Here is a 14,697-nt window from a genome sequence, read left to right on the forward strand (position 1 = left end):
CCCTTAATATGAGTGCACCTGGAGAGGGAATGAGTTAATGCTACTGTGTGGAGAAACACACACATACACAAACACACACACACACACACATTTTCAGAACACTGTCTCTCTTTTCCCCAGCTGTTCCAGTGGAAGCAGTTGGAGAATCTTTACTTCAGAGAGAAGAAGTTTGCAGTGGAGGTGAACGACCCTCACAGGTAAGAACAGAACTGGATTTGATGCTCAGATTCCAGCAGTTTGGTTACTGCATTGTCTGAAATTACAGTGTTTTTGTGTGTGTTCATGTACCAATATAAGTCTGTATGTGGATTGTAATTGTCTCTCTGTCTCTCTCAATCTGTGTGAACGTCTGTCTGTTTCTTTCTGTCTGCATACGAGTCTGTCACTCTGTGTCTCTTTTCCAGTGTGTCTGCACATTTGTCTTACTCTCTGTGTATCAATATGTCTGCCTATCTGTTTGTCTGATTCTCTGTGTGTCTTTCTGTGTATTCATCTGTGTGTGTGTGTGTTGGTGAAATGAGAGTTAATGCAGTTGGAATGCGTCTGTATGTTAGTCAGCTGGTCATGACCTGTGCCTAACTGTATCCTGTCTGCTATGAGAACAGAAACAGTTGAAGCAATAGTGTTTAACAGCTTTTTATAAAAGCAAGACAAAGCCTGGCAAAGCTGAGTCATTTCTATCTGTCATGGATTCTGTCATGGATGCTTACATGTGCTCCATCTGAGATATCTACAACAAAAAAATGGGATCATTTTAAACTGTTGCTTGTGTTATATCACAAGGCATAACAGCTTCAGAAGAAAGCACTTATCTGCCCTTTTCTACATACACAAACGTATAGATTGAAGTAGTAATTCAGTGATTAACATTTTTTATTGAACGTCTCATTGGGAGGTCATGAGTTAAATATCCCAGCACCACCAAGCTAACACTGATGGGGTCTTGAGTAATTGATTGGTGTCTGATTGGTGTCTGATTGGCTATTGTTGGTCATATTCACAAGCCAGAAATAGTTTACCATCCGTCCCTCCCAGACAAACAGGTGCTTTAACGGTGTTTTATACTTGTCACAAGTACAATACAGCACAGTGAAAACTTTTCCTCACATTTTCAAGTGATGTTAGGCTGCTGGGGGGTCAGAGCTTAAGCAGTGTCACTGAAGCACAGAGGGTTAAAGTCCCAAGAGTGGCAGCTTGGCAATGCCTGGGCTTGAACCCCCGAGCTTTTAATTACCATTATACAGCCCAGCCATTTACACTGCAATGAAATCATCAGGATTCCAGCTTGTGATTTCCTGTTATTGGGACGGCATCCGATCACTTTACTTCATTTTTCAGGCCTACTAAGCTCATATGCGGTTAGTTTCTGCTTAGAACCCAACTTTAATAAATACATTTTCATGCACTGTAATGGTGCTAAATATAAAATCCGTAAAGTTCAGGTTAGGAGACGGCTACGAGTTAGCAAACTAAGCCCCAATCATAAATAGCATCTCATTGGCCATACAATGTGCTATGTACAATCCATCGTGTATGTAGTGCATATACACCGGTCAGCCATAACATTAAAACCATTGCCAGGTGACATGATTATCTCGTTACAGTGGCACCGATCACATGGGTGGGATTTATTATTTACTCAGTACTTTTCCTTTACGGCTACTGAACTTCCGAATATCAGTGGCTACATCCAGCATAATATTCCCTATTACACTGCAAAACAACTGTTCATGAATGGTTGAAGGAAAATGACAAAAAGGTGTTGACTCTGCCTTCAAATTTCCCAAACCTCAGTCCGATCAAGTATCTGCAACAAAAGTCCAATCTACATCGCAGCTTACAGGACTTAAAGTCTTGTTGCCAGACACCACAGCACACCTTCAGAAATCTTAGGAAGTCCAGTCCTTTACAAATCAGTTGTTTAAGTGGCACAAGGGGAACTACACAATATCAGGCAGGTGGTTTCAAAGTTATGGCTGATTGATGTTGAGTATATAAAGAATATGAACCAATATTGGATCTAGTCAGACAGTCACTGTTGCCATAGAAACAACCATCAAGAAAACTCTTTAAAATACACTTGTCTAATCATTTCTGGTATTTTTTATTCTCATCAGATTTTGAACATGTTTTCAAAATGTCACCTTGACTATCTGCTTGAGGTTAATAGGTTTCTCTCTATGTGAAAAGATATTTCGTTTTATAAGAGTGTTGTTGGGCAGCTCAGTGAACAAACTCGTCCATAACGTCTTTAAAGATTTATATCAAGCATCAAAATCTGGAGTTTTAAAACCACAGAAACAGCCGTTCCTTGCTCGAGAACTTATCTTTTATGATTGGTCATCTTGTTTTCATCTGTATACTGTAGGAAACCTTACTAAATATCAAGAAAAATACACTGGATTGTTGTTGGACGGAATCCGGAGACGTTCGAAGGGCAGGATTTACAGTACATTTATATTTTGTTTCCTATCCTTTTCCAGGAAAGGTCAAACTGGATGAACAGTTTTTCCAACTGGATTCGTAATTACTACAGATTTCCCTACAGTGATGGAACAAAAAACTTAAAATCCCATTTCATACAAAACAACTAATAATATGGAATTCGAAAGGGAAGCATTAAAAGTCTGAAGCTTTGCCCCAAAAAACGTTTCAGTTGGTGGCTCAGGTGTTTAATGGAAACATGGATTAAAACTGTGTGAATTATATATGTGTGTGTGTGTGTTTGCAGGCGAGCAGTGACTAAGCGTACGTTCGGACAGACTGGTTTAGTGATTTATACGTGGTATGCTAATCACTCTCTGATCAAAACCATCTGGGTGATGGCCATCAGTCAGCATCAGTTCTACCTCGATCGAAAACAGAGCAAGGTCAGATATATGTGAGCACGCACACATGCGCATGCATGAACGAACACACACACACACACACACACACACACACACACACACACACACACACATTTGCAGCATGAAGAAATCAGCTGGAAGTACTGCAGGATGTTCGTCCTGATCCTACTCGATTTTCCCGGCATGCTTTTTTGTCTTTCATTGAAAGTAGATACATTTTTAAAAGACATCTCATTTAATAAACAAATTCTTTTCAGTCAGGTGAAAAATATGGAACAATAAGAAACATGCTTCCGTGTTCTAGCCAGTTAGTTACACATTACAAGACCCGACAAAAGGTTTGGAAACCCTACCTTTCAAGTCACCTCACCTACATCAGTACCTGACTTTACTAATGCTATTGTGGCTGAATGAGCACAAATCTCCACAAAATCTATTGGAACATCTTCCCAGAAGAGTGGAGAGTTTTGTCTTATAACAGCAAATAGGGAATAAATGTGCAATAGCATTTTCAATAAGCTCATACAATTTATATCAACTGTCCAGAAGGACAGACAGCACTTTTTATACATTTTCATTGTTTTATAACAATGAAAATCTCCTTGCCTTTCTTTACAGGCTAAAATGACCGCAGCCAGGAGTTTAGGAGACATCGCTGTGGACTTGACAGAAAACGGAGCAGCAAAAACCACTAAACTTAATGTAGGGACCAAAAATCAGCTCATCATGGCCAGCAACGGGAGTCTCGTCTCAACTGGTGGGTTTCGCTTTATTTCAGTTTACTGTCTGTTTCATTTTTGTTTTGCTCAATATCATGTATAAGTGTAGTAAATTAAACACTGTATATTATATAAATTATTGAGTAAATATTATATTTAATATTCTATACACACTTTAAGCAAAGAGTTTAATATTAACACAATAAATATTTATTATATCATTAATTATACCTTTTATTTATTTATTATTAATCATTTATTTTTTATATATATATATATTATATATATTATATTATATATATTATATATATTATTAAAATAATCAATCGTGATTAATCGCAACTTAATCACACAATTTGTTTTAATTGTACCTCAAAATAGAGCATAAATAAAAAATAAATGTGTAAATGTTTTAAAGTAATGATGGTGTTTAAATTTCTTAAATCACAAGGACAACTGACATTTTGCTATGTTTCCACACGGACCGTTTTAATTGCCGGATGTGTACATGATGGCGAATTATGGTGCTTGATTTGAGATATACTGTATACCAAATGCAATCCTTTTACCAGTATGTCCAGAACATTATTAAATGGCGGACCGCAAGTTTGTTTAGTCTCCAAAACTCATAATTATTCTCACTCATTTATTTATTAAATCTCGCACAGTAGGTACCACAGATAAATGGAATTCTTGTAGCCAGAAAAGCTGCTTTTAAAAACTGAGTAAGAAGGCAGAGCTGGAGGTAGCAGAGCTGAAGATGTTGAGGTTTTCGTTGAGAGTGACGACGATGGACAGGATTAGAAATGAGTTTATTAGAGGGACAGCGCATGTAGGACGTTTTTGGGAACAAGGTGAGGGAGGTGAGATTGAGATGGTTTGGACATGTGCAGAGGAGGGACGTGGGGTATATCAGTAGGAGAATGCTGAGGATGGAGCCACCAGGAAGGAGGAAAAGAGGAAGACCAAGGAGGAGGTTTATGGATGTGATGAGGGAAGACATGCAGGTAGTTGGTTTGAAAGAGGCAGATGTAGAGGACAGGTGGGTATGGAGGACGGATGATCCGCTGTGGCGACCCCTAATGGGAGAAGACGAAAGAGGAAGAAGATTATACATGCAATATGATATGATGTAAATAAACTATATATATATATAAACCTGTATCAATAGAACTAAAGAACTAAAATATTAGATTAGAGTATTACTAAGATAGATGAAATACAATGTATATTTATTTCACTTGTACCATATAAAATGTATAGTATATTAAACTAGCGTTCACAGTATCTTTGGCCTGATCATAAAATTTGATATCCAGGTTCTGCAGACTCCGAGATGAATGACGAGCAGAAAAAAGAGAAGCTGGCTGAATTACGGTTGAAGGAGAAACAAATCCAGGATGTATTGAGCCTAAAAATGGCCGAGCTGAAAGAGATATGTCTGAGGGAAGCGGTAAGAATACATCATCCTTTTTTTTTGTGTTATGTACGTTATAATATGTTTTGACCTTTTTTGATTAGACTGCATTTTTTTTTTTTATGAATATATTTACATTCGATTGTATTTTTAAGATTGTTTTTTTTTTGCATTTGCAATATGCTGTATTGTATTGTTTTGGTCTTTTGTTGTTGTTGTTCAGGAGCTGACTGGTAAACTCCCCAAAGAGTACCCGATGAGTGCCGGTGAGAAACCTCCTGGCGTCAGGAGGAGAATCGGCACATCTTTCAAACTGGATGAGCTTTTCCCCTATAACGAGGTTGGTGTAAATCCGTAGAAAAAGTCACAGAATGGTATTTGCGCCACAGTAATGCTGACTGAAATATTACCAATACAAACATATGGGATTAATATTAATATCTATTTTTTATTTCAAACTAGAACGTTTATTTTTAGGCTTTAAAATAGGTATATTATTGATTTATAATGCAGTTAAGATGATTTGTTATTTTGTGTTTTAATACCCCTTTGAATCAGTGTGTACATCATGGAGGAACTTGTTTAGTTTGCTGCTGATTACCAAGACATTCATGTTCAATGTTTAATGGTTTTCCTGGTTTCTTACACCTGAACCACTGCCTGGTCTTGATTCTGCCTGCCAATTGTTTAGTCAGAAAATGATCAGCCTCCTCTAACTAAATTCAAAATTCATCTGATTCTTTTAAAATGTTGTTTAATCTAAATCATGAAAATTCAAACACCGTTCTATCAGTTTTCAGAAGACCATCAACTAATTTTCAGATGTTTATAGACTTCCAAATACAAGTGTTTCTAAGAGTCTGTGTTACGTGCAGGATCCGTACCTGAGGAACCTGGAGAGTCGTTTTGCCCTGCAAAGGAAGATCGTGGAAGCGGCAAAAAAGCTGGCATCCGAACCCGAAATAGGCAAAACGGTGAAGAAGAAGCGGAGGAGGAACTGTCTGGATGCCATGCAGAAGCTACAGGAGATTGAGGATGAGATGAACCGCTACCGTGTGAAAAAGGGCAAAAGACCCAAGCAGAGGGCCTCGCGGATCATCGCTGGTATGTTCCGAGGGGGCTCCGCAGGGGTGTCTGGAGGCACTGTCTGGAGCTTCACTTCTGATTGCTACGAATCCGCTACCTTTGATAATGATAGATTTCCTAGTTAAATAACACATTAATTTCAAAATTTTTAGACTTCTTTTAGAATTTTGTAAGCTGCACTAATGTGAGAGCTGTTGTTATGGAAAAGAAACCCCTCTCTGACCAATCAGAATTGAGTATTTTTTTAGCTCTGGGGTATAAATACATTTGTACATGTAGTGCAAAGCGTACGCATGAAGTTTTTCTTACATTTTGTTTTGTTGAAAAGGCTGCTGTCTTTTACTGAACATGTCTCTTCAAGTTTCCCCAAAGGCACATGCAAACACACACACACACACTCCCACACACACACACACACACACACACACACACACACACACTGCTATATATAAAACTAATACCAATCACCTTCTCCCTTTACAGAAGAACTGGGTCAGTCAGAATGCAGCTCTCTTTCTGACAGCATTCCTCTAGATGACAGTAAGTAAGACAATAAAAGATTTCAGCAGCCTGAAGGCTTATTTTCACAACTACAATATATGGACAAACATAACCTCCACTCTTCTGGGAAGATGTATCACCAGATTTTGGTGTGTGCTTGTGAAGATTCATTCAGCCACAAGGTTGGTAGTAAAGGCAGGCACTGATGTAGGTCAGGTGAGGCGGCCTGAGGTGCAGTCAGCGTTCACATTCATCCCAAAGGTGTTCAACAGTGTTGAGGTCAGAACTCTATAACAGGCCACTCAAGATCTTTACTCCAACCCATATAAAAAGCATATCTTCATGGAGTTTTGCTTGTGCAAAGGGGCATTGTCATGCTGGAACAGGTTTGAGTCTCCTAGGTCAAGTAAAGGAAAAATTTAATGCTTCTGCATCCAAAGGCATCTGATACATTTGTATGCCTCCAACTTAGTGGTAACAGCTACTAACCGTCACTTTAGCAGTGTAAAACACTTTCACATTCACTGGAAGTTTATATGAAACCATATAGTGTATGTGTGACTTGAAATACCGTGATATTTATATCAGTAAACCCTATGCCCATTAAAGACTACTTTCCAAACAGCACAGTATCACTACACAGGTAGCAAAAAAACCCCGAAAGACTTTTTTCTACGACTGGTTGATTGGTTCTGCCATGTGCTTATGTGTGTAGATGATGTTAGTCAGCGGCGGCGATCTCGCTCCTTGCAGTGCTCTCCGTTGCTTAGCGCTCCTCCTCCGGTCAGCCTTGACTACGATACACAGAGACGATCCTCTGAGAGCGACACACACCATGACACTGCGCTGAGCAGGTGTGCATCCTCAATGTGTCCTCCTTTTACAAATGCGTCCTCTTTTTTGAATAAAAGTGCCTCTATTCTTTTGTTATTGTTGTACCTGTAGACTCGAGTGTGATTCTCAGTCTGGTTTGTACTACACCTCTAATGACGCCTCCTCAGCCTGCAGCAGTCCGTATAAAACCGTCCCTCGCAGGCAGGCGGAGCTTCACAACGTGGCGCAGACGCTCGCCATGACCCGGAATGCCTACAGCAGCAGCCAGCTTGGGTAAACGATCAAATTTGCAAGCTTAAGAAGCCTTTGCCTTTTTAAAAGCAAGTTCTTTGAATCATTTCTTTATTAAACTGGCAGGTCCGAAGGTCCAGCTCACGCATTCCGACATCGCAGCGGAAGCCTGGAGTCGCAATCTAATTTCCTCTGTTATTCCGGTTCGGAGAGATCTGTTTTTCCAGGTCGTCGCAGCAACAGCTCTGAGGTCCTGGACGATTGCTCGAGTGTGTCTAGCGCTGATTTCGGTCCTCCTTGTCCTTCCACACCTCCGTACCTCACCACTTTATCCCTCCATCACCAACACAGCACGGGCAGCATGCCAAACCTGGTGCCCCACCATACACACCCTCATGCTCACACACACACTCACCCTCGCACACCGTACAGCCCTGCTGCATATTACTTACCCGGCTATGCCACTGCTGACTATGAGCCCTACACTAACGCCAATGCTAATGGTGCTTACGTATACGAGAATGAACTTGAAGGACACTACAACGTCAACCCTTCATATCACGCACATGGGTACCATGGCAACGGGCGCAGTAAGAATTACGGGATGGTGCACAATCCCTATGCAACCTTAAGACCTCCAAGGAGCAGGAATGAACTTTTGGCCAAAAGCATGCAGAAAGCACTAGTGGTGGAGCATCTGAGAGGCTGGTACAACCGCAACACTGCAGCACGGAGGCCAGTCTACGGCTACGAATATGACCGAGGCTACCCACATCATCTCGGGTATCAAACTCTACCAGCTCCATTTAGCAGATCCAGCAGAACCAGCTCTTATTCTTCAGGTAACCTATCATCCACTAAAGTCCTCTTCCAGAAAATTCTTTGCTGCATAGCTGATGTGCGAGTCAAGAAAATGTGATCACACTAGCTTACATTAGCAAGCTAACTCCAAGTAGGCCAGGATGTAACCTGTTGTGTAGCGTGTGCTTTTGCAGATAATCAGACTTAAAACAATCAGCCATTTCATAAAAAATATTAAGAGGCGACATGAATTACAATGATTATGTTGTTTGAGTGAAACATATCAAGAGGTGGGATATGCTAGTAAGCAACTAACACCTTCTGAACCCCAACCTCACAACTAACCACACTAATGCTCTTATAAGACATGTATAACAATTTTCCTTGGTTATGCAATCCATCTTCTTGTATCATTACTCCATCCTTCCTACCTTTGTCCTGTTGCAGTGTCCTCTACAGCTAGCGGAGGGCAAAACTGGCACGGCAATGCAGATTTAGGGCGGAGTGAGAGTGAAGTGGATGGAGATGTGACACCAACATCCCAAAAGTCCTTTGCTGGTGCCTACAGTCCTACTCGCAGCAGGTGGGAGAATTCTCCTTATTTAAATCTGATGAAGTTTCCATTAGCATGCTCCTCTGTCAGGTGTTTGTTGTTTAAATAAGAGGGTGGGATGATTTGGTCAGGTGTTTTGATTTCAGCAGTGGAGAGGGGTAGCGGTGTAGTGATACTGGTCAGGTGTTTGGATTTTAGCAGTGGGGAGGAGTAGCGGTGTAGTGATACTGGTCAGGTGTTTGGATTTTAGCAGTGGGGAGGGGTAGCGGTGTAGTGATACTGGTCAGGTGTTTGGATTTTAGCAGTGGGGAGGTACCGTGTAGTGATACTGGTCAGGTGTTTGGATTTTAGTAGTGGGGAGGGGTAGCGGTGTAGTGATACTGGTCAGGTGTTTGGATTTTAGTAGTGGGTTTGGGTTTCAACAATAGGTAGGGGTTGGCATGTAGTTGCCACTTGTCGGATGTTTGGACTCCAGCATGAGGTACCAAACTAGTTTTTGTGTTTGCTGGTGCGTCAGGTTTCATGCTGAATGCAGTCCGTCAAGGCTGGCCGATTCACTCCCACACACTTCAGAATGTGGCGAGGTATTCAGTAACGATACAGACCATTAGAAGAAGCACAACAGGATAGGTATGATCCACACCAACCACTTTTACAGCATAACAATTTAATGCGGTGTCTTGTATTTAATTTTACATGCTACATGTCAGTTTATACGCCAATGTATTTTGCTTGTCCTTTTTTTTAATTTTTTTTTTTATAGGTGGACCAAATCACTACAAAAGCAGCACAGCAGAAATGGGGGTGGAATGTCTTCAACCGTTTCCTGGAAAAAGTGAATGAAAAAATATATATAAAATAAAGATTTTTTTTTTTATTGTGCCTTGGAATAGAAAGTTCAGTCGGAGGGGGTCTAATCAGTCGGAGGGGGTCTAATCAGAGCGAAATGTGGAAAAAGTGGTGATAAATTTCGATTGAAAGTTTCAGTAGGGTTCAAATCTCGAGCTAATCCAAGCTTGATCAGGGGTATCAGTCCTAATCTACTGACACTCGTGCTATGTATTTAACTGAGAGTGTAGTAAGCCCCTAGTTCCTTTGCCTAATAACGATTGCTTCAGAACCCAGGCTGCTGGCAGTCAGATAAAAGCTGTCTCAAATCATGAGTTATTTAACTGTGAGCTCTGTGAGAGGCTAATATGTAGTTGCTGTACTAGAGAGGATAGGAAAGGGAAGATAAACAAGTAAGAAAGTGTGATCTATACAGCATATTTTAAAATGGCTGCAAATACACTGAAAGTAATGAAGAGGGACGATTTGTTTTCAGCCATTTTGTTCTTGTTTTTCCACTGGAAGCTCAATGACTTAGTGGCGTTTAGCACTCAATTTAAGTGGTCGGTTTTTATACCAAATGCCCAGGTATTAGATAGTCCAGAACAACGTGTATAGTGTGAGTCCACAGGGCACAATGTGAACAATTGTTAGTTTTTTTTTTTATCTGAATTTGAGCTAAAAGTGTGTACAGGTCACAACAGACCAACTTTGTTATCACTATTATGGGTTATGGGATTGTCTCGAAAAGGTCCTCAGAAGTCATGGGCTACTTAGACAGACCCCCCTCTCCAGGGACAGCTGTCCATGGTGATTATTACCGTATATAATACAGGATAACGATTCTGGGGATGGAGATTTTGTGGTTTTGGTGAATCTAGCCATAATAAATCAAGCTGCCTTTTTACACTCTGTTACAGTTCTATAGCACTGAATCTTTGTTTTTATTTAATTTTTTTTAAGATAAATGAATGTTACAATGTTAAAAGAATTCCTAATGCCTTTTGACTGTACAAAAGCAAACTAATGTCTGAAAAAAAGAAAAGAAACGGGAACGTAAATATGAAAACGGTCCAACACCGAGCGCACAACCCGAAGATCAACATACGAAACACTGTAATATAATGTAATGTAATTTAGTTCTTCGTAGGACTCAAACTAGAAAAAAAAGTTCAACTAGTAACTGATCAAATACCAAGTTGTGCACACAGACCCAAAATGAGGCAAAAAAAAAAGTGAAAAAAAAGTAAAGTTTGCTCTCAAGTTGCACATGATAAGGGAAAGAAATAAAGAAGGGCAAATCTCAAAAAAAGTCACCGACGTTTGAAATTTAAACGTGACAATGTTCTTTACCAGGAACTGCAATGAAAATTTCCTAAGAAAAGAAAAAAAGGTTTCAGAGTTTTCAAATGATTTCAGTGTCTTTATTAAAGAAAGAATGCAGTACAAAAATGACCTGAATGGATTTTTTTTTTTTCGTCAATTTGAGCGAATGTTCGTATCCAAAATCATCCTGAGTGTGTGTAAATGTACAAATTCAGACTAACCAATGTGCAGCTCGACTTGATCAACTACAAATCATATCAGCATCGATTACACTTTTTTTATATCTGGAAATAAATTTCAATTTAAAATTATTTATTTATTTATTTATTTTTTACATATTCAGTGTTTAGTAAATGCCCTTATCCCTTATTATAAAGATTTAAAAGAAAGCCAGTAAACCCATAAATAAGAACCAATAAAAATATATATTTTATTACATCTAATGAATAAACACTAGCTCCTAGAAACTTTTTTACTTTGTTATTTTATTTATGTATTTATTCTTAAATATGGCATAGTCAAAATAACTTCCACGTCTTTCATGCTCCCAGATGACTGTGCACTTGGCCTCATGGGGAGGGTTTTTTTGGGTTAATACATACAAATGACTGTAGAAACACGCTGAGCATTTTGCAGGTGATCTACACATGTAATATGCAAAAAAATAAAAGAGCCTGTTTTCCAGTAACGGCACATCCCACAAGTGTGCTGTTCATTTTTTTAACACAACAATTAGTCTTTATGCAACTCATCTCTTTGTAAACAGACTGTTCAGCTGTACTAACTGTTTATGCTACAGCAAATTCATCAGATTTAACCATGAGCCTCTGACCAATCAGTTTTGAGAATTGAATAGTACTTGTGAGAAATAGTAACTTAGTGGTTAACATATTGGATTTTTGTTCAGAAGGTTGTGAGTTTAAAGCCCAAACTCTATCAACCTGTCACTGCTGGGCCCTGAATGAAAAAGAAAGGGAAAATGTAAAATGTTTCGTTTTATTTGAGTTCGACTTTTTGTGTAAATGATGAACATGGACATGAACAAGGAACTTTTCAGAACATAGAACATCAACTGAAGCGATATCTTATATAAAAAAAATAATAATAATAAAAAATAAAAAAAAAAACAGGCCACGGTTTTGTTGTGTTGTATTTTCCTTTGTTTAATAATAAAGTAATATCTGTAGCACTCAGTGATTCTCCTGTCTTGCATATGATTGTCCTGCATATGATTGTATTTTCCTCCCGCACCAACCAAATAAATCTTGTCTCACGCATGTCTTGCGTTGGGTCCCACAGTGCAGGACTCTACCCTAGAGCAAGGCCCTTAAACCTCATCTGCTCAATTTGCTCTGGAGAATGGCAGAAATGTAAATGGAAGTAGGAACACATCTCACACTCACTGTTGGACTTTAGATCACATGGTCCAGCATTTTGCAGAGAAACTTTTAATTTAAACTTACGATCTTACCAACATTTTAACCACAGAGTTACCACGCTGATAAGTAATCAAATTAATTAAAGCTTCCAAAAAAAGTTGAAAACAGAAAATGGAAAAGAAAGTGTAAATTAAGTGTAAATTAAAACTTTACAATTGTCACGTGATTTTGTTTTTCAAGGGTGAGAAACTCAAAATATGTAAAATATTAATTCTATTTAATACACAAGTCTAATATCAGTGATGTTCCTGCGTACAGCCACATAAAATAAAGCTGTTATAAAATAACCTTATATACAATAAATATAGCGTTAAAGCCACGTAGCCAGTCACCAGTTTATTATGAGGTCATTTTTGTCCTGTGTCTTACTTTTACAAGCACAAATTCCACTAAATCTTTAAGTAAATTTTTAAACATGATGAAAACACGCAAAAGTGCTTTTTTTCTTTGTTAGGAGAAACAGTGGACTGTTGCTGTTCGTTCCATGCTGGAAAACGTGGACCTTTCATTTAATTCTCGTTTTTATCTGAATGTATCACCAAGGCATTGTGTTTTTCTGTATTGTCGTCGTGTGTTGTGTCAAAACGCATGTGCTGTACAAACGCCGATTCATGCTTCTTTTTTTTTTTCCAATGCAAAAATATGAATGTTTATTCCACCTTTGTCGTCGTTGCCACATGTGCGGCGATTGTCTTTTTTATCAAACCAAACTGAATAAAAGAAACAGCCCACATTTTGCAGATCTGATGGGCTACGAATAAAAGAAGTTGTGTGTGTTATAATATTGTTTAATCAGCACATAAGCCTCACAGCAGCTGTAATATTAAACAGTTCAATTTTCGTTAACTAGTTTTTGTGCAGGCAGTCGTCGACTTACGACCTATGCAACTTACGACCATTCGACTTTACGACCACAATCGCTAGCCGCGCACCGTCGTGCGTTTAAAAATCACCATCTGTGAAACTTTTCTCCCGATGCTGTGCAGCTCAGAACACAGGTGAAGTGCGTTTTTTCATGCCCAGTAGTTTTCAGCGTGACGAATGATTCGCATTTCCTGTTGACAGTCCGAGTGAGCGGCAGGTCAAAAGTCAGAGGAACCTCATTCATATTTACGATGTGGTGCGGCCCGAATCAGTGGGAGCGCATCTGATTTAATATAAAGAGTTTCATTGGTTCACCTGAACCCATTAGTCAATTTCATTGGTTTAATGTTATGGGGCTCAGTGTTTTGGCTTGAAGTTTGGGAAACCGGGAAAAACCCAGGAAAAATCCATAAATTAGCCGCTTCATTGTATAAGGCGCGGGGTTCAAAACGTAGGAAAAAAGTAGCGGCTTATAGTCCGGAAAATACGGTACTTAAAGATTTTTATAACATCATTTCACAGTACTGTACATATAGCCTACTCTACTTACATGGTCGTAAGTCGACGACTACCTGTATATGCAAAGACAAAATGCTAGTAAATGCATGATAACATTTTGATATTTACATAATATTAATTTCACTAACATTTAAGCTAGCAGGCCAACTTCACTGATGTTAGAAAGTAACCAATGAGAAGGGTGATAATAGAAATCAATAGATGCAATGATCATAAATAGGTTATTATTAGAAATATATATAAAAATAAAATAAATTCTAAAATAGGGTATAAAATTAAAATGTAATTGTGAAAAAAAAAGAAAAAAAAGACCAAAATATTACTGTTGTGAATTAAAAAAATAAAAATAAATAAATAAATAAATTAAATTCCAAAATAAAATAGTTTTCTTAAATTTGATTTAAAAATGAAACGCATTTGTAAATAATGTAAAAGGCTTGCAAGGATGATTTGGCTGAAGAGCGCTTTCCTCCTGAATGATCATAATTCATGAATTAATAGTTTGTCACGAATGATCTGAGGCGGCTGAATTCAAATCGATTAAGGTTTTGCATAAGCTTGAGACCTTTTTTTTATGATTTATCACCCTCACACACACACACACACACACACACACACACACACACACACACACACACACACACACACACTCTAAGCACAGTGAAGAGTTCCTGAAGCTTGAGCTCTAATCCATCACCTGTGCCACAGTGTACAATGCAGTCCAATTATT

At 38.7% G+C, this 14,697-nt stretch overlaps 1 protein-coding gene across 1 annotated transcript in view; it reads left to right on the forward strand.

The window, feature by feature from the left end:
* Window positions 1-11,003, forward strand: part of LOC124398793 (FERM domain-containing protein 4B-like) — a 43,097-nt gene extending 32,094 nt beyond the window's left edge. Inside the window, exons 12-24 of the mRNA XM_046869159.1 lie at window positions 121-197; window positions 2,732-2,870; window positions 3,468-3,606; window positions 4,888-5,021; window positions 5,209-5,325; window positions 5,861-6,089; window positions 6,555-6,611; window positions 7,288-7,426; window positions 7,518-7,679; window positions 7,764-8,479; window positions 8,886-9,021; window positions 9,509-9,621; window positions 9,755-11,003. Of these exons, the coding sequence (XP_046725115.1) occupies window positions 121-197; window positions 2,732-2,870; window positions 3,468-3,606; window positions 4,888-5,021; window positions 5,209-5,325; window positions 5,861-6,089; window positions 6,555-6,611; window positions 7,288-7,426; window positions 7,518-7,679; window positions 7,764-8,479; window positions 8,886-9,021; window positions 9,509-9,602 (2,139 nt within the window). The 3' untranslated portion in view covers window positions 9,603-9,621; window positions 9,755-11,003. The remainder of the gene's footprint in view (window positions 1-120; window positions 198-2,731; window positions 2,871-3,467; window positions 3,607-4,887; window positions 5,022-5,208; window positions 5,326-5,860; window positions 6,090-6,554; window positions 6,612-7,287; window positions 7,427-7,517; window positions 7,680-7,763; window positions 8,480-8,885; window positions 9,022-9,508; window positions 9,622-9,754) is intronic.
* Window positions 11,004-14,697: the final 3,694 nt, after the last annotated feature.

The sequence above is a fragment of the Silurus meridionalis genome, chromosome 16, assembly GCF_014805685.1.
Source record: "Silurus meridionalis isolate SWU-2019-XX chromosome 16, ASM1480568v1, whole genome shotgun sequence".
Lineage (NCBI taxonomy): Eukaryota > Metazoa > Chordata > Actinopteri > Siluriformes > Siluridae > Silurus > Silurus meridionalis.